The 19,176-nt window shown below is 41.4% G+C and overlaps 1 protein-coding gene across 1 annotated transcript in view; it reads right to left on the reverse strand.

The window, feature by feature from the left end:
* CACNA2D3 (calcium voltage-gated channel auxiliary subunit alpha2delta 3) overlaps positions 1–19,176 on the reverse strand; it is an 877,278-nt gene that overhangs the window by 74,528 nt on the left and 783,574 nt on the right. The window contains exons 29-30 of the mRNA XM_030205518.1: positions 14,897–14,959; positions 8,545–8,615 (exon numbers count right to left, since the gene is read on the reverse strand). Of these exons, the coding sequence (XP_030061378.1) occupies positions 8,545–8,615; positions 14,897–14,959 (134 nt within the window). The remainder of the gene's footprint in view (positions 1–8,544; positions 8,616–14,896; positions 14,960–19,176) is intronic.

The raw sequence follows: 19,176 nt of genomic DNA on the forward strand, positions 1-19,176 counted from the left end.
TTCTATGTGCTTCTGCACTTAGCAGTGGTAGTTTATTCTCATTATGAATAACTTGCCTGAGGCTTTATGACATCACCATGATGTTTCAACCACTACCCACAATCTGGCACCATATTATTATCATCACTGTGTTCTTTGAATGTCTGACAGATGACAGATCTGGATTGTACATTAAAACTATAAGTCGAACAAAAGGAGTGGAAGGTACCAAGGCAAAGTCCAAGGTAAACTAGAATAATCCGTTTATTTCTTTGAAACCAGTGGAAATATCCACTGTACAATCTTCACATGTGGTATACAGGATGCAATTGACAAAGAATAATCCCAACACAAGCCGTGTTTCGGCAAATATGCTTTCATCAGGGGACCTGTCAACATGACAAGAGCAACAAAACTGCAAGCTGCTGGAATACAAAATGCTAATCTTTTGATGTGAGATGAACGCCAGAAATACGTTAGTGTCTATAAAGTGCTAGCATACTAAGTTTTAATCTGAAACACACAAATCAATACTATGGGGTCCTTTCACTAAGTTGTGCATGATAAATGGCTTGCAGTAGCAGCGTAGGCGTGGATTTTGGGCGCACGCCAATTCATTTTCAGCGTGCCTGTAAAAAAAGGCCTTTTTAAAATTTTTGTGATGTGCGGTAAAATCAAAATTGCCGCGCGTCCATTTTGGGTCTGCAACCTTACCACCAGTCATTGACCTAGTGGTAAAGTCTCATGCGGTAACCGGAAGGTAATGACCTACATGTGCCAATTGCCACTTGGTGTACGTTCGATATGCGCATCTGAAAATATTTCAGCTGGGCGTATCGGACACATGGCAAAAATGAAGTTACTGCAAGTGCCACACGATAGCTGTGCGGTAACTCCAACAACAATTTTATTCTTCTATGTTGCCTCCTCCTAGACTACATCAACAATCTTATTCCTCTATGTTGCCTCCTCCTATCCTACGTCAACAATCGTATTCCTCTATGTTGCCTCCTCCTATCCTACGTCAACAATCTTATTCCTCTATGTTGCCTCCTCCTATCCTACGTCAACAATCTTATTCCTCTATGTTGTCTCCTCATATCCCATCACAATGCCACTCCATCAGCAGAGAATCTAGATACTGTTTGGACACTTGTGCAGTAGCAACATAATGGCATTTGCTTCCACCACAATGGAAACCAGATGAGGGCATAGTTATTGACTTTGCTGCTTGTTTAGCAAGTAGCTTACAAAACAACTGTCAGACTGCATAAAAAGTGACAGGATACATCTGACTGTAATTGAATACCTCCTAATTGGATTTCTTTGTACTAAATATTTATATTCATGCAAGGTCACGATACTGTCCCACCCCCATTTAGCTGCCCCACAACCCAGTTTGAGATGCATTCCATTCGAATTTCAAACATATTTATTTAAATGCAGTTGAAAGTCAAATGGAAGGCATTTTGAACTTACATGTGGAAATTTTAAACAAGGAACAGGGACGGTAAAACAGAGAGCAGCTCAATTAATTTATTTGGGCAATTTTCAAATCTTTGCATATATGTAAATATATCGATGTTACATAATGCATCTGAGTGTAATTCATGATGTATTTTGGTGCAGTTTGAGGCTTATTATCACAAAGTTGCTTGATCTCCCAATAGCTATCATTGTACTTATCAAAATTTGCCCCCCCCCCCCCTCCAGTTTATAGGTTTGTATGAGGTTACAACTTAAGAGCTCTTACCAGTAATTGGCTTAAATTTTTTCCTGGGCCTGTTTCTACCTGAAAGTAATACAGAGTAAATAGCAGGTTGGGAGACCCTCTCTCTCAGTTCAGATGACGTTTTGAGCTCACATTAATTAGCAGATGCGACTCTAGAGGGGACTACCTACCTGGATCCAATGCTTGAACAGGGCGATTCAGTGTCTGTCGTACAGATCCTGTTGACGTATTCTCTTCTATCTTCTTGTCAGATTTGAAAGTGTCCACTATTAACTGGAAAGCTCACTTGAATAAAAGAATGTCCTCAAGCAAACTATTCTATTGTTCCCATAGCTTGCTTGAGGATATTGTTTTGTTTGAGTGAGATTTCCAGAGGTCATCAAACCTGTAGATATATGTTGTTAAAAATACAGCTGGCGTGTATTAAAACGAATAATGGTCCTGTGCTATATCAATCGCAGTGCCAGGGTGTAAGCCGGTCACTGCTGCTCTGCTTTGCTCTACTTGAGCGGTACAGAAAACCCGGTGATGTATGATGATCCCTAAGGCAGCACATATGCTGAAACACGGCTGTGTCAGGTCTTAGATGTGTAGTGACAATAAAGGTCCTTGAACTTGAATATCCTCCTTGTATTTGCATCACTATCTTGTCTGATAGAATTCGCTTAGACAGTTCTGCACGTAAATTTTAATGAATGCCAATTAGTGTCGATAATTGCTTGTTACGTGGCAATTATCGGTACTGATTGGATAGTTAACTTATTAAGTTGCACAAGCAAATCCAGAATCCGACAGAATTTTCATTTGCAACTTAAGTACTGCTATAAAGAATCCCTGGGTTAACTCATAGTATTCTATAAGTAACTGTGAGCCCTGCCCATGCTCCATCCAGAAGCTGCCCATCTGTATACCCACCTGCAAACTATGTGTAGATAAAGAATAGAACTTAGGTGGCATACCTGCAGACATGCAAATATGTGCACACATATACATGTATATGCTGGTATTTTAATAATTTATGTGTGTATCTGGTACATAAATATATGCACCTTCTTTATAGAATTATCACCTATTAATATGTAACACACATTAAATAGCTGTTAATGCAAATTACAGTTTGCATTAATAATAACACTGAGGTTTCCCATTAATGCACATTAACGTAAAATATTGACACGAGCTTTCTTAAGTTAAAAATATATAAAATAGTTCATTTAAATATAATGTGGCTTCTGTTAACATGTACATTCATATTAATGGAGCCAATAACACAATAACTAGACCTATAGAGGTATGGTTGGTTTCACATTTAAACTGTGGGGTCCTTTTACTAAGGTGCACTGAAAAATGGCCTGTGGAAGTGTAGGCGTGTGTTTTGGGTGCGTGCAGATCCATTTTTCAGTGTGCCTGCAAAAAATGCCTTTTTAAAATTTTTGCCTAAATTGGACATGTGGCAAAATAAAAATTGGCACGTGCCCATTTGGGGTGTGACATCTTACCGCCAGCCATTGACCTAGAAGTAAAGTCTCACATGGTAACCGGGCAGTAATGACCTACGTGCATCAAATGCCACTTGGCGCGTGTAGCGGACACATGCCAGAAAATAAAAATGATTTTTTTGGATGCGTGTAATGGACACGTGCCGAAAATGAAATTACCGCAAAAGCCACGTGGTAGCCAGGCGGTAACTCCATTTTGGCATGCGTTCGGCACACGTAGACGCCTACTCGGCTTACTAAAAGGGCCACTGTGTTTTTAAGGAACATTTTTAAAGCAAGTTATGGTGGCATTTTAAAAAGCAGTTCACTTCAAGGCCTAAACTTGGCTATTTGATTATGCAGAACATTTTGAGGAAATAATGTTTATTCATACAACTTTCTTTTGCCATACACTTACAATAAAATGCACTTGGCATGTGGTGTTAAACAATGGTGAATATGTATTTTTTCTTCAGGTGTGCAGAAATTCTCCTTTTAACATTTGTAACAAGAAATTCAGCAAATATCTAAATTTAGTAGCACATTCCCAAAACTATTTGCAAAATGACATGCTACTACTTAGTAGTTTTTAAGTACATTGCATACAGACTCTACACAAACGGGCCCCAGATGTGTCACTGTTAATCAGCATCCATAAATCGCTATCTCATGCTTAAGAGGTTTTTATTATGACAGTTTCACTGGATACATTATAAACATCTCCAATGGTACCACAAATTACATTCATCCCAGCTGTAAATCAGAATTCATTTTCACAGTCAAAACAACAAGACAATTCAGATTCCTGAAACTTTTAGCCTCTTCAGATATTTCTTGACTTTGAGTGACCTCTGACTCCCAGGTTTCCTTCCTTTTTTCTACTAATATAAGGGTAACGTACCAAGTATTTTTGCCATAGACACAAAACTAACCCCTCGATATATCTGGTCCATATGATGTATCTTTTCTATTCTCTTATTGGACATTCAACAGCACCCAAATCCTCACTGGCGATAATATTTTATTAAACTGTTTCTTCATTTACTTATTTAACTGTTCATTTTACTTTTTAATTTTTAATCTCTAAGTTACTTATAAGCAATACTTAACTTGCACTGAACGGTCAGACCAGGGGTTCAACAATGCCCGACATGCATGTTTCGCCCTAAAAGGCTGTGTCAAGTGCTCCCCCTTAGCCGTTCTTAGTACCAGCCTCACAATGTTTTCTTTCTGGATTTCCTCCTGCTTTTCTATTCTCACCACTCCCCAAATAAACCCCTGGATTCTGTATAGTTTGCGTAGAGATCTGCACTGAAATCAGCATGGATTCTATAACAACGCATGCAACCTAATTGGCTTAACAAGCTAATAAGCGCTGATAACAGCACTTAATAAGCAATAATGAGCAATGATTGGCATTAATTAAAATTTAAGCACACAACTCATTAAGGGGCCCTTTTACTAAGGTGCATCAAAAAATGGCCTGCGCTGGTGTAGGCACGGGTTGTGCGCAGGTCCATTTTTCAGATCGCCTGCAAAAAAGGCCCTTTTTTGGCTGAAAATGGACATATGGCAAAATAAAAACCAGAGCCTGTCTATTTTGGGCCTGAGACCTTACTGCCACCTATTCACTTAGTGGTAAGGTCTCACGCTTTAATCGGGCAGTAATCGTCAGCATGTGTACACTGCTGATTACTGCCCGGTTAGCGCCACGTGGTAGAAAATAGAAATGATTTTGTGCCACGCATTTTGGACGCGTGCCAAAATTAGAATTACCGCCTGGGGCACCTTGAGCCAATATTCAGACTGTGGGAGCTAGCCTGGATAACTCCTGTGGTCAGTGCTAAATCTGGATATTCAATGCCGGGCCCTTTCCGGTGACCTGTATTGAATATCCGTTTTATTTTTGGCTGGTTTGAACATAAAATTCTAAGTCGATATTCAGACATAGCCGGTTATGTTCAAACTGGCCAAAGATATCCCATGTAGTCACGTGGCTAAATATAGCAGCTAAAGTGGGGTTGATATAGCAGCTAAAGCTTGCGACAAGGCAATAGATAGTGGTAATGTAACCAGGAGGAAAAATTGTATGTCATCAACTAATACATGATACTGAACACTACACCAGCCAGCAAGTTGCACACAGAGCCTATGTAAACATTGAATAACAGCACCTACAAGGCAGAACCTTGAAGAACACCAGCCACCTGTTGGACTGGTGATGATAAACAGCCACTTACATCAATCAATTGACTTCTATTGGTATAAAAGAACCAAACCATTTCAAAACAGCTCCACCCAGCTCTATTTCAGCAAGATGTAAAATAAGAATGTGATGATTCAATTTGTCAAATGCAGCAGGAATCTAAAAGCACAAGTGCAAGGCAAGTACCACAGACAAACTGGTGGATAACATCCAGGCTAGATAGCAACAATAACTACATGCTATGAGCAAGATGAAATCCAAACTTCATTCGGGTCAAAGAGATCATGTGTTCAATAATGGAATTAAATTGAAGAAAAACCAAATTTTCCAAGATCTTCACTAAAATGAAGACAACAATCTACAGTTCATAACTGCAGACATTAATCCCCGGATTCCATATAGTACGACTGAAATTGTGCATACAAATCCGGTCATATTCTACGTAATTTAATTAAACAAGCCAATCAGCGCCGATAATTGCCACTTAACAAGCAAGTTTTGACACTAATTGGCATTAATTAGAATTTAGGCGCACAACTTGCTAGGTGTATTCTATAAAGTGGTGCGCGTAAATTCTAATACGTGCTGCCAAAAAGGGACATGGCCATGGGCGTGGAATTGGCAGGCTGTGGGCATTCTGAAAATCTACACGCAGGGTTATAGAATTCATCTGCTCTGCGCCTAACTTAGTCATTGGTATTTACACCAAGTTTCACTTGGCATAAACGGATGCTCCTAGAGTTAGGTGCAGGCATGGTCACTAGGCATATTCTATAAACCCGTTGGGTGTATTCTATAAACCACGCCTATCTCTAGGCACAGTTTACAGAATACAGCTAGGCGGAAATATTTTTGGTGCCGATTTTTCAGGCACCATTTATAGAATCTAGTCCTAATTGACATAATAATAATAATAATAATAATAATAATAATAATAATAAAATTGATTTCTATTCTGGTTATCTGAATGCAGGGTACCTCAGGGATCTCTGCTTTCCCCGATACTCTTCAACCTCATGATGATTCCCCTAGCCACGTTACTAGCCAAACATGGCCTTAATCCCTTCATCTATGCGGCGTCACTATATTTATCCCCTTTAAATCCAATCTATCTGAAATCTCCAATAAAATAAATATAGGCATGACCACCCTAACCTCTTGGGCTAACGCTTTCAAGATGAAATTAAACAAAGAGAAAACACAGTGTCTAGTCCTTTCATCTCAATACTCACCACTTCTCCCGACTACTCTTAGCACCCCAGACGTTAAACTCTCCATATCTGACAACCTGAAAATACTTGGAGTAATGATTGATAATCATTTATCATTCGAAAACCATGCTACATTCATCACAAAAAAATGTTTAATATGATGTGGATTTTGAAACGAGTGAAATCATACCTTCCCCTGGACACCTTTCGGAACCTAGTACAATCCACAGTACTCACGCACGCAGATTACTGCAACAGTGTTTTCTTGGGATGTAAGACCCTAATCCTGAAGAAACTTCAGACTACCCAAAACATGGCGGCCAGACTTATCTTTGGCAAGTCAAGATTCGATAACGCAACACCTCTTCGAGAGAAGCTTCATTGGCTCCCCATCAGAGAAAGAATACATTTTAAAGGCCACACTCTGATTCATAAGATCATATATGGAGAATTCCCTAACTACATGAATAACCTCGTCGACCTCCCAACCAGAAATAGATCATCGTCTTCTCATACTTACCTCAATTTACACCTTCCCAACTGCAAAGGTATTAAATACAGGACCTCCTATGCATCCAGTTTCTCCTTTTTGGGCAGCCAGCTTTGGAACGCTCTGCCAAGATCCATCTGATCAATCAACAACCATCTACCATTCAGAAAAATGTTGAAGACCCATCTCTTCAAGAAAGCTTACTCTAATGACCCAACTTAACTTTTTAAGCCCACCCACATGATTCCATGTCTTACAATCTCCTTATGCTCATTCCTCAATCTCTTCCTCTCCATTCTTCCTACTCCTTACCCCTCCCAATCTCTTCTTCTTTTGCTCATCTTATCTTTATTTACCTCTCCATGCTCAATTTACATATCCTCAAAACTCTACTACTACTATGTTTACTACAATTTGTAACATTCTCCTTCAAGACTTTGTAATTCTATTTACTATGTAAGCTGCATTGAACCTGCTATGTGTGGGAAAGCACAGGGTACAAATGAAATTAATAATAATAATAATTATCTTAAAAATTCTAGTACATGTACATAGTACATACAAAGTATAAAAACAACATTAAAATACAAAATCATATAAAATCATTGCATACTGGACTAGAAACTACACAATCAATTATTGATGTTAACAAGTGCTAATTGTCAGTCATTGGTAGTTATCAGCAGATCTGCCCTATGCCCCTATTCTATAACTTGTGTGCCTAACTTACCTTGCGTGCAACTCCAACGGGGGTGTGGTCAGGGAATGGGCATGGGTGAGTCGGAGCATTCCTATGATTTAGGCACATGGTTATAAAATATTTGCAATTCTGCGGTGCAAGTATTTACATTAGCCTTTGGCTGGCATAACTGCTCACGCCCAAAGGCAGGCATGAAATTGTGTGCTAGGCTAATAATCTATAAAGACAGTAAGTATCACACAGAACTACCTTTATAGAATTTGTGCTTAGTGCACATCATCACGGTACTGAATTTTGGGCAACCTTTACTATCAAGGTACACTTGGAAATTGCTTTCTGTACATTTGTCCTTTAGATTGTAAGCTCTTTGAGCAGGGACTGTCTTTCTATGTTAAATTGCACAGTGCTGCGTAACCCTGGTAGCGCTTTAGAAATGTTAAATAGTAGTAGTAGTAGTAGTCAGACCTGTGGCACTCAATACAATGGAAATGTTGCACCGTGTCTGCCCTTTATTTGTCAGCATGCAATAGTAAGAAGGGTCATACTTTAGTTACAGTTTTGCATCAACTGAACCATGAGGAAAGAAAATAGAGCAAAACAAGACTCTGACTTCAGTGTCAATTTAAAATAAGATGCCCTTTAAGAAGTCTTTATCTAGTAGGTCAGCTGTCATTTTATTTGCTTGTCTTCCGCTTATTTGATTTTATTAACTAAACTTTGAGAGACGGCAACACAGTAATACTCTTACCTCTTGAAGGAGCCCATTGTTAACAATTTGTTCATCACTGCTCCCTCAATTTCACCAAGAAAACTCCCAGTCTGAGAAAGGAAAGTATAATAGATTACAGAAGTGTAGGTGGATCAAATCAGGGCAATAGATGCAAACCAGTATTAGCTACAATTAAAATTGATCTGCATTACAGGTCCAGTCTGACAAGGCCAAAGGCTTTGCTGCCATGTTTTGGGTAATTCTCACACTCGTTGTGGAACCTGATGGCATATTTTCAAATGGAAACACCCCACAACGATTCTTTTTGGGGGGTCACCAAGAGGGGCATAATCGAAGGGGATGCCCAAGTTTTGCTGAGGATGTCCTCGCAAAACGTCCCGGTGGAGAAGCAGGGAAACCCGTATTATCGAAACAAGATAGACGTCCATCTTTTGTTTCGATAATACGGTCGGGGACGTCCAAATCTTGACATTTAGGTCATCCTTAGAGATGGTCGTCCCTAGGCTTGGTCGCTTCTGATTTTTAGCGATAATGGAAACTAAGGACGCCCATCTCAGAAATGACCAAATGCAAGCCCTTTGGTCAAGGGAGGAGCCAGCATTCGTAGTGCACTGGTCCCCCTGACGCAGTGGAGTAGCCAAGGGTGGGCCTGGGTGGGCCCATGCCCACCCACTTTGGGCTCAGGCTCACCCAGTAGCATCATACCTATGGTGTATCTGGCAGGGATTCCCTATCCCCATCAGCTGAAAACTTCCAACAACTATCCCTCCTGCATACCTTGTAAATAGCAGATGGCATGCAGGTGAGACAAGGAGAGACCAAATCACCTGTGGGACAGGGAGGGGCTCTTCTGCCCACCCATCTTGGGTCCAGGTCCACCCAAAGTTAGGTGTCTGACTACGCCCCTGCTGACGTGCCAGGACACCAACCGGGCACCCTAGGGGGCACTGCAGTGGACTTCAGAAATTGCTCCCTGGAACATAGCTCCCTTACCTTGTGTGCTGAGCCCCCCCAAAAAAACCCACTATCCACCACTGTACACAACTACATAACCCTTACAGGTGAAGGGGGCACCTAGATGTGGGCATAGTGGGTTTTGGAGGGCTCACATTTACCACCACAAGTGCAACAGGTGGGGAGGATGGGCCTGGGTCCGCTTGCCTGAAGTGCACTGCACCCACTAAAACTGCCCCAGGGACCTGCATACTGCTGTGATGGACCTGAGTATGACATTAAAGATGTTTTTTTTGAGGGTGGGAGGGGATTAGTGACCACTGGGGGAGTAAGGGGAGGTGATCCCCAATTCTCTCCGGTGGTCATCTGGTCAGTTCGAGCACCTTTTTGTGCCTTGGTCGTAAGAAAAACAGGACCAGGTAAAGTCATCCAAGTGCTCATCAGGGATGCCCTTTTTTTCCATTATGGGTCGAGGACGCCCGTGTGTTAGGCACGGCCAAGTCCCGTCTTCGCTACACCTCTGACACGCCCCCGTGAACTTTGGTCATCCCTGCAACGGGAAGCAGTTGGGGACGCCCAAAATCGGCTTTCGATTATGCCGATTTGGACGACCCTGTGAGAAGGATGCCCTTCTTCCGATTTGTGTCGAAAGATGGGATGGGCGTCCTTCTCTTTCGAAAATAAGTCTGCAAGTATCACCTGTTCTTAGTACTTGCAGATTTTGCATGTCTTTTAAGGAAGTATAGACCAAATACAATTGGGTTAATGTTTAAAGCAGTTATGCATTTAGGACTAGATTCTATTTATCACGCCTTAAAAATCTGCAGCAAAGCAGTTAAGCACTATTCTGTAAGAATGCGCACAAGTGGAGTGGAGGGGTATTTTCGAAAGGACATCGAAGTCAGAATATGGATGTCCACGTCAGAACATCCCAAATGGACATTCATCTCACATGTATTTTTGAACAGGAAATACGTTGAGATTTTCTGTTTGTAAATATGTATGCTGGAGATGTCTAACATGAACAGCCATTTTATGAACTGGAACGTCTAAAATATTAACAGGGGAAAACAAGAGACATAGATGTCTGTATGACAGCATTCTTAGAAAATGGCCACATAGAAAAGGGACATTCAGCACTACATTTTGTTCAATAAGCAAGGGTGTGTGTTTTGGGCGGGAATAGGGAGAGCCCAAAATCAGGACTTCCGATATCAATTACCGAATGGGAAGAAACCTCCAAGTCTAAAAAGAAGGATGTCAAAAGTACATAAGTACATAAGTATTGCCATACTGGGAAAGACCAAAGGTCCATCAAGCCCAGCATCCTGTTTCCAACAGTGGCCAATCCAGGTCACAAATACCTGGCAAGATCCCAAAAAAGTACAAAGCATTCTATACTGATTATTCCAGAAATAGTGGATTTTCCCCAATTCCATGTAATAATGGTCTATGGACTTTTCCTTTAGGAAGCCGTCCAAACATTTTTAAAACTCCGCTAAGCTAACCGCTCTTACCACATTCTCTGGCAACAAATTCCAGAGTTTAATTACACGTTGAGTGAAGAAAAAGTTTCTCCGATTCGTTTTAAATGTCCTAAGATGTTTTTCTCCACAGTTCATCTAAATCTCAAGGGGGCATGTTGGGAGTGTGTGTTGGGTAAGACAAGGGTGGGCTTATGATTTGGACATTTTTTTTGCGATAATTGAACATTGTAAAATTCTCTAGGGCAAATAAAAGGACTTTTTGGGCTAGACCTATTCCAATAATGACAAGTTGAGGCTCATTTTCAAAGCACTTAGCCTCCCAAAGTTCCATAGAAACCTATGGAACTTAGCCTCCCAAAGTGCTTTGAAAATATGCCTCTAAGTGCCAAAAAGGTGCCTATACTGACCGGATGACCACTGGAGGGATAAAGGCATAACCCCCTTAAACCCCAGTGGTCAATAACTCCCTCCCATCCCCGTAAGAGGTGAAAGTGACAATACATACCAGACTCTATGGCTGCTGCAGATATAATGGCCATTTCTCTTAGAGCAGCAAGCAGGTCCCTAGAGTAGCTTAGTGGTTAGTGCAGTGGACTGTAGAGAAGAGGATCTAGGTCCATATCCCTATTTAACTGGTACACTTGTGGTGGAAAGTGTGAGTGCCCCAAAACTCACAAAATACTTACTGAACCTACATATATTACCTGCAGGCATAAAGGTTATTCTAGTGGTGTACAGTTGAATATAGTACATTTTTTGCTATTCCTGGAGTGCTCTTCATATAATATAATATAATATAATATAATGTGATGTGTACCTGGGACCTTTTATGTGATGTTTGCTGCAGTGCCCCCTAGGCTGCCCCATTGCTCCGCTAGGATGTCTGTGTGACCAGTCTAGTAAGACTGCTGCCTTCAGATATCCCAACGGCTTATTTTTGTGCATTTTCCATTGGATGTTTTTTATTTGAAAATGGCCCTTAAAGAAAGATACACTGAGCAAATAGGGTGATTTTCAAACCAAAAAGATAGACGTTTTTCTGGTTCAAAACTGAGCATGTTGGACCCTGGAGTTTTGGCCGTTTTTTTTTTTTTTTTGCAAAATGTCCAAAATCAGATTTGGATGTCATATCAAAAATGCCCCTCCTTACCTTTTACACTGGACTAATATTAAACAACAATCTATGGTAATAGGGCAGTAACTCATAACAAGAAATTATTGTTCTGTCACTTTTCCAAAAATGTATCAGCTCATCATTGTCAATTTCAATCGCCATTCATAAGTGTGCAATTCTGAATTAAACTAGGAAAACTACTAACTTTCAAAAACTGACTGAGCTGAAGAACCATCTCCTAAGTCAATTACATTAAATACAATCATTAAAGGCATGTTTTCATTAGTGTAGAAATGCTATTTCTAGTCATTTTCAATCAGTTGCTTTACTTCCTCTGTGTGTATGTTAGGCACATATTTAAGGTCCCACAGTCCTGTCTGAGACTACTTTTTATGGCACACAGAGGTTTTCTGCTATTTCCATGTACAGTATATTTATTTATTTTTATAGGCTTATTTAAACTTCTATACCTGCATTTCTCAGATACTGTGGCCTACCAAAGTCAAACCCAGGAGAATTTAATAAGGAAAGCCCATCATCTTGTGGTCTGACTCCTGAACATTTGTTGCCTTTGGATCTTCTCCTACTTCATATGCCCAGGACATCTTTTAACTCATGGACATCGATGATATTCATCTTAGCAAACAAAAACCACTTTAAGTAAAATGGCATTCATGCGTAAAACTTTTCCTTTACACTCTAAATAAAATACTTCGAACTGTTAAACTTCTGAAAAGTTGAATTTAAGCACCATTTAGTCTGTGGTATTTTTTTTCTAAGGCTGACAAAGAATATTTGCAGAGTACCTTGTAAGATATTGGGCTTCGCTGTGATGAAATAGCCTGTGGGATGTGAGTTTTGAACATTTTGGGGACCATTTTATGCTTGTTAAATACTTCCTATACCACTCTTCAACAAAAATATCAGAGTAGTGAGCAGCATCTGTAATATAGAATTAAAACAAAGCAATATAGAAAAAGAGTAAGGTGGCAATTCTGTAACTGGCACCCCCTTTTTAGGGACCCCAATGCCACTCAGTGAGATCCTATTTCAGAATGGAATCTGAGCACCCACATTCTATAATAGAACACTAACATAATCCCGTATCAATGCACATTACACTTCTGTGCGCCTGCAGTTGCACAGCCATAGACCTGGCATAACTGTGGGTGTGAATACAGCAAGAATGTGTAAGTGGGAGACACGCCTCTGTTCCACCCATGTGCATACCCTCTTAAATTCATGTGCTATGCTACTTATACACACTGTTACAGAATATTGCTTAGGCACCCTGATGGTACTTTAACTGGTATGTGTACACTTAAGCATGTAAATGCCAGCATTCTGTAAATGTATGCATGCAAGGGGCTTGCAAATGTGGGTGCCCAGTTAAACAATTGCTCCTTAAGAGACTCAGATCATAAAAGCATAGCAGGAAAATTTCAGTGGCCACGGTATCTCCATTACTGTGCAATCCCATAGTCTCTGTAAAACCGCTAAGAGGGAAATTATTAACGTAGGCTACTGTTAAGATGAGTTTTTTTTTTACCACTAACTTGTGCTATTTTACCACTAGTCCCATTTTATGCAATTTATTTACTTATTTTATTTATTAGGATTTATTTACCACCGTTTTGAAGGTAATTTAATTGGGTGGGAGCGGCTCTAGCCTGCTTAAATTGTGGCGAGCCTCCCAATTGCTGATATTCAGTGGCACTAAACCAGACTGTGCGGTTGAATATCATCTCTGACCGTACATGTTAAAAGTGGGCAGGTCAGGGGCATTGCAAGCGGTAGCACTGGGGAGGAGCCAGTGGTTTTGCAGGTGCTGGCTATATCCAGTGCCCAGAACCCGCATAGCTAACCCAGCTAAGAAAGGACAGCTCAAAAGCTGTCCTAACTTGGCCGGGATAGGTAAGAGGGTCCCAGCACAGAATATCAGCCAGGACCTGCAAAACTTTGTTTTGGTCTTTTAAATCCCCTGATCCCCCTCCTGGACCCCGAAAAAGCCCCTCTCCTTCTTTCCTCCTTCCCCCAGCCCACGTGATACACAACCCCCTCCCTCCTGGAATGGCCCCCAACTCCCTTGGACTAAAAAGACCCCCTGGGCCTACCTGATATCCCCGGTGGTCCAGGTGTGGACAATGGGGTCAGGAGCAAAGCCCACTCACTCCTGCCCCTTACCTTTAGTATCACGCCTTGTGGTACTACATAAATTTAATCGTAGGTACTTATATTAAAATTTATAATAGCATTCCATAATAGAATCTTGGCATCCAGATGCTGCTATAGAATTAGTGTTCAGCATCTAAGTGCCTAACATCTGGCATCCAGTTATAGAATTGCCCCCTACGTAATGCGCCCAGGCCAGGCTTCCCTAGTTGTCAGCCCACAGCTTTAATCATTAGGCTATATACTGTGTTACTGTATGTGTGTCGCTCCTCCACTTTTAGTCCACAGTAATTTCTGCTATACAGCTAGATTAATAAATAGAGTCAGAATGCATAATTTGTGCTTGGTGTTACAGAGGGGAAAGATTCAAGGAGAAGGCAGAGTGGAATATTTCTGCTCAAATAACTTTTTGGGTAGATTTATGCAGAAATACCTCCAATTCTTAACTAATATTTTCATAATTAAACATAATGGGAAATTTTTATGAATAAAATTGTAGCAATTCCTTTTACTGGAGCATATGCTGATGTATCATCTTTGCTACCTTTTTTTGTTTTCTAATTACATCTCTGCAATTTAATGTCATTATTTTGATGCAAACGTATCATAGCAGAAGTCAATAGCAAACTAACATTTACAGTACCTGCTTGTAGTCTTCAGACACCAATATAAATCCATTATTGTCTATAAGGTAACAATTAATTGTCTAGGATATAAAGGGAAAATTATGTTAAAATCTACACAAGTCTCAAAGTAGTTGTAATCCTATTAAAATAATAACCATACAAGCCATAGTGAATCAATATAAAGATAAGGTTAGGGGGCCCTTTTACTAAACTGTGTTAAGCACTAAGGGGCCCTGCTATGCTGCGTAGGTGCCTAAGCAGGCCCAATGCTTATCAATTCAGAGTTACCACCTGGCTACCGCGTGGCCCGTGCTCTAATTTCATTTTTTATGCGTGTCCACTACATTCAGTTTATTAGCTGACAACACGACATTTTTATAAGAGAGAAGACTAACGGAAGTTTTTGATTTAACAATTGTGTGCAAATTTTCATTGGTGTGGGTTACTAAAAAAACGGCCCGACATGGCCGTGTTTCGGCCCTAAGGCCTGCCTCAGGGGTCTTCATCAATCTTAGATGTTGCAGTGTAATATTAATTACACTGCAACATCTAAGATTGATGAAGACCCCTGAGGCAGGCCTTAGGGCCGAAACACGGCCATGTCGGGCCGTTTTTTTTAGTAACCCACACTTCTTTTTGCTTACTGTCCACTACATGCGCCAGAAAATATACTTTATTTTCTGGCACAGGGCGAAAATCGGACGGTAACTCTAATTTGATGGACATAGGCAATTACCACACAGTTAAAGCGACAGACCTTATCGCTAAGTCAATGGCTGGAGGTAAGGTCTCAGACCCAAAATGTGCGCCAATTTTTATTTTGCCACACGTCCATTTTTTGGCAACATTTTTTTAAAAGGCCTTTTTGTACAGGTGCGCTGAAAAATGGACCTGCGCGCGGCTATAACACATACCTACACTACCGTAGTCCATTTTTCAGCGCATCTTAGTAAAAGGACCCATAACACACGTGGAGGGGCATAATTGAACGGGGCGCCCAAGTTTTCCTGGGGCTGTCCTCGCAGGAGGGCCCTGTGAAGGGGCAGGGAAACCCGTATTATCGAAACAAGATGGGGGTCCATCTTTCATTTCGAAAATATGGTCAGGGACGCCCAAATCTCAACATTTAGGTCGACCTTAGGTCGTCCTTAGAGATGGTCGGTCCCAGTTTTCGGCGATAATGGAAACTGAGGACGCCGATCTCAGAAACGACCAAATCCAAGCTATTTGGTCGTGGGAGGAGCCGGCATTCGTAGTGCACTGGTCCCCCTCACATGCCAGGACAACAACCGGACACCCTAGGAGGCACTGCAGTGGACTTCAGAAATTGCTCCCAGGTGCATAGCTCCCTTACCTTGTGTGCTGAGCCCCCCAAACCCCCCCAAAACCCACTCACCACAACTGTACACCACTACCATAGCCCTAATGGGTGAAGGGGGGCACCTACATGTGGGTACAGTGGGTTTCTGGTGGGTTTTGAAGGGCTCGCATTTACCACCACAAGTGTAACAGGTAGGGGGGCGGGGATGGGCCTGGGTCCGCCTGCCTGAAGTGCACTGCACCCACTAAAACTGCTCCAAGGACCTGCATACTGCTGTCATGGAGCTGGGTATGACATTTGAGGCTGGCATAGAGGCTAGCAAAAAAAAAAATTACGTTTTTTTTTAGGGTGGGAGGGGGTTGGTGACCACTGAGGGAGTAAGGGGAGGTCATCCCCGATTCCCTCCGGTGGTCATCTGGTCAGTTCGGGCACCTTTTTGAGGCTTGGGCACAAGAAAAAATGGACCAAGTAAAGTCGCCCAAGTGCTTGTTAGGGACGCCCTTCTTTTTTCCATTATCGGCCGAGGACGCCAATCTCTTAAGCATGCCCCAGTCCCACTTTCACTATGCTGCCGACACGCCCCCATGAACTTTGGTCGTCCCTGCGACGGAAAGCAGTTGAGGGCGCTCAAAATCGGCTTTCGATTATGCCGATTTGGGCGACCCTGAGAGAAGGATGCTCATCTCCTGATTTGTGTCGGAAGATGGGTGCCCTTCTCTTTCGAAAATAATCCTGTTAATGTGAGAAAATGGTCTAACACAGGACTCAGTAAAGCATGTTGCATTAGTTTTGCCATTTGCATATGCTCATTGTGCAGTATTATTTTTTATTTATTGGGAAGGGGAAGGTCAGGAGTGGAAAATGGGCATGGAAGCCTTATTCAGCTAGCATGCTCACCTCAGTGCATGCTGAGAGGCCTTTTTACCAAGTTGTGGTAAACAGGGCCCTGGGGTAGTTGCCATTTTTGCTGTGCACCAGGGCCCTTTTTACTGCAGCAGGTAAAAATCCCCCCATAAAACACATGGCCATGCAGTAAGCTTGCACTTACCATGAGGCCATGCAGGGAGGAAGCACTTAATGCCACCTATTCAGGTTGCGGTATGGGCTCCCACGCTACCCCGGCGGTAACCCCCTGCGGTAAATTTTTTAAAAATCCAGCTGGAAATCATGTGCACTGGAGGCAGAACTACCGCCGGCAGCCATGTTGGGCCAGCAGTAGTTTTGGGTTGCCACGTGACAAACCTTTAGTAAAAGGGCCCCTGAATGATACTGAAGGCAGTAAGTGATCCTATGTTAATTTTTTTCATTGGCTGCACCCAAATGCTAACATAAGAATACTGGGGCAGACTGAAGATCCATCAAGTCCAGTATCCTGTTTCCAACAGTGGCCAATCCAGGTCACAAGTACCTGGCAAGATCCCAAAACAGTAAAACAGATTTTATGCTGCTTATCCTAGAAATAAGCAGTAGATTTTCCCAAGTCCATCTTAATATAATTGAAGATATAATTGATAAAGGATGAATTTATGGCTGGGCTAGAAATGAGTTTAGTGCATGGCAAAATCCTGCATTAGGACATGCTAAGCCCATTTACGACCACAGTTTAGTAAAAGGGCCCATAGATTATGTAATATTTAGATGTGGTCTAGAAGTAATGTAAAAAATTGAAACTGTTATAATAAGGTATAAAAACTCGGCAATACTTCCCACATGAAGAATTAAATAATAGTAGCAGCAGGCATTCTTGAGACCAATGCAGTGTTTAGTATTAACCATCAGCTGAATATCATTACTGTAATGATGTATTAATGAAATCACTGTTTCAGGCTGGAAGACCAACAGGGGACCCGGTAATATTTTTTAATATGTTCTTCAAATCAGAAAGGTGACAAGAAGTGTACGTTAAAGTGGCCCCCTGAGGCTCCTAAACCCTTTCATATTGTTTTTAATTGGAATCTGGTTTCAGAAGTAGAACTGTTGTCGCTCAGGCTGTACTAAGCAAGGCAAGCCTAAACACTTATTCCCACCATTACTTTAAACTCTAATAAGTGGTTTGGATATAGGTCAAGTTTTAATTACAGTTTTGTAACTCCTTAATCTGAGTTGATTGGCATTTTCCTCCCCTTGGCCATCATCACTTTTTTTTTTCATTGGTGTTTCTGTGAGGATGTTACCTTCTTTTCTTTTGTCCATCACGTTATGGCATACACTTTTCAACTAATCGGGACAACGTAAAGGGTCATTTACCCATGTATGTTGCCCCATTTGTGAATAAGTGATTACAATTTCAAGGGTGACATGATACAGACGTTCAAATATTTGAAAGGTATTAATCCGCAAAATAAACTTGTCCATAGAGGGAAAGCGGTAGAACTAGAGGACATGAATTGAATTGAAGGGGGGCAGACTCAGGAGAGGGTGGTGGATACATGGAATGCCCTCCTGCGGGAGGTAGTGGAGATGAAAACGGTAATGGAATTCAAACATGCGTGGGATAAACACAAAGGAATCCTGTTTAGAAGGAAGGGATCCACGGAATCTTAATGGAGTTTGGGTGGCAACGCTGGTAATTGGGAAGCAAAACCAGTACTGAGCAGACTTCTATGGTCTATGCCCTGATCGTGACTGAAAAGATATGGATGGGCTTGAGTATAAATTTTAAGGGGCTTCGACATTAGCTTCAGAACTTTTAGCACAAGAACAGTGCTGGGCAGACTTCTACGGTCTGTGCCCTAAGAATGGCAAGGACAAATCAAACTTGGGTATACATATAAAGCATCACATACCATGTAAAATGAATTTATCTTGTTGGGCAAACTGGATGGACCAAACAGGTCTTTATCTGTCATCATTTACTATGTTACAATATTCCAAAGTGGATACAAACTTTTACCACTTAAGATACACACCCTTTTCATGCAAGAATTCATATATGATGAGCCAAAGAGTCCCTGGAGGCAGAGCGGAGTACAGTTT

Source organism: Microcaecilia unicolor, chromosome 6, assembly GCF_901765095.1.
Source record: "Microcaecilia unicolor chromosome 6, aMicUni1.1, whole genome shotgun sequence".
Lineage (NCBI taxonomy): Eukaryota > Metazoa > Chordata > Amphibia > Gymnophiona > Siphonopidae > Microcaecilia > Microcaecilia unicolor.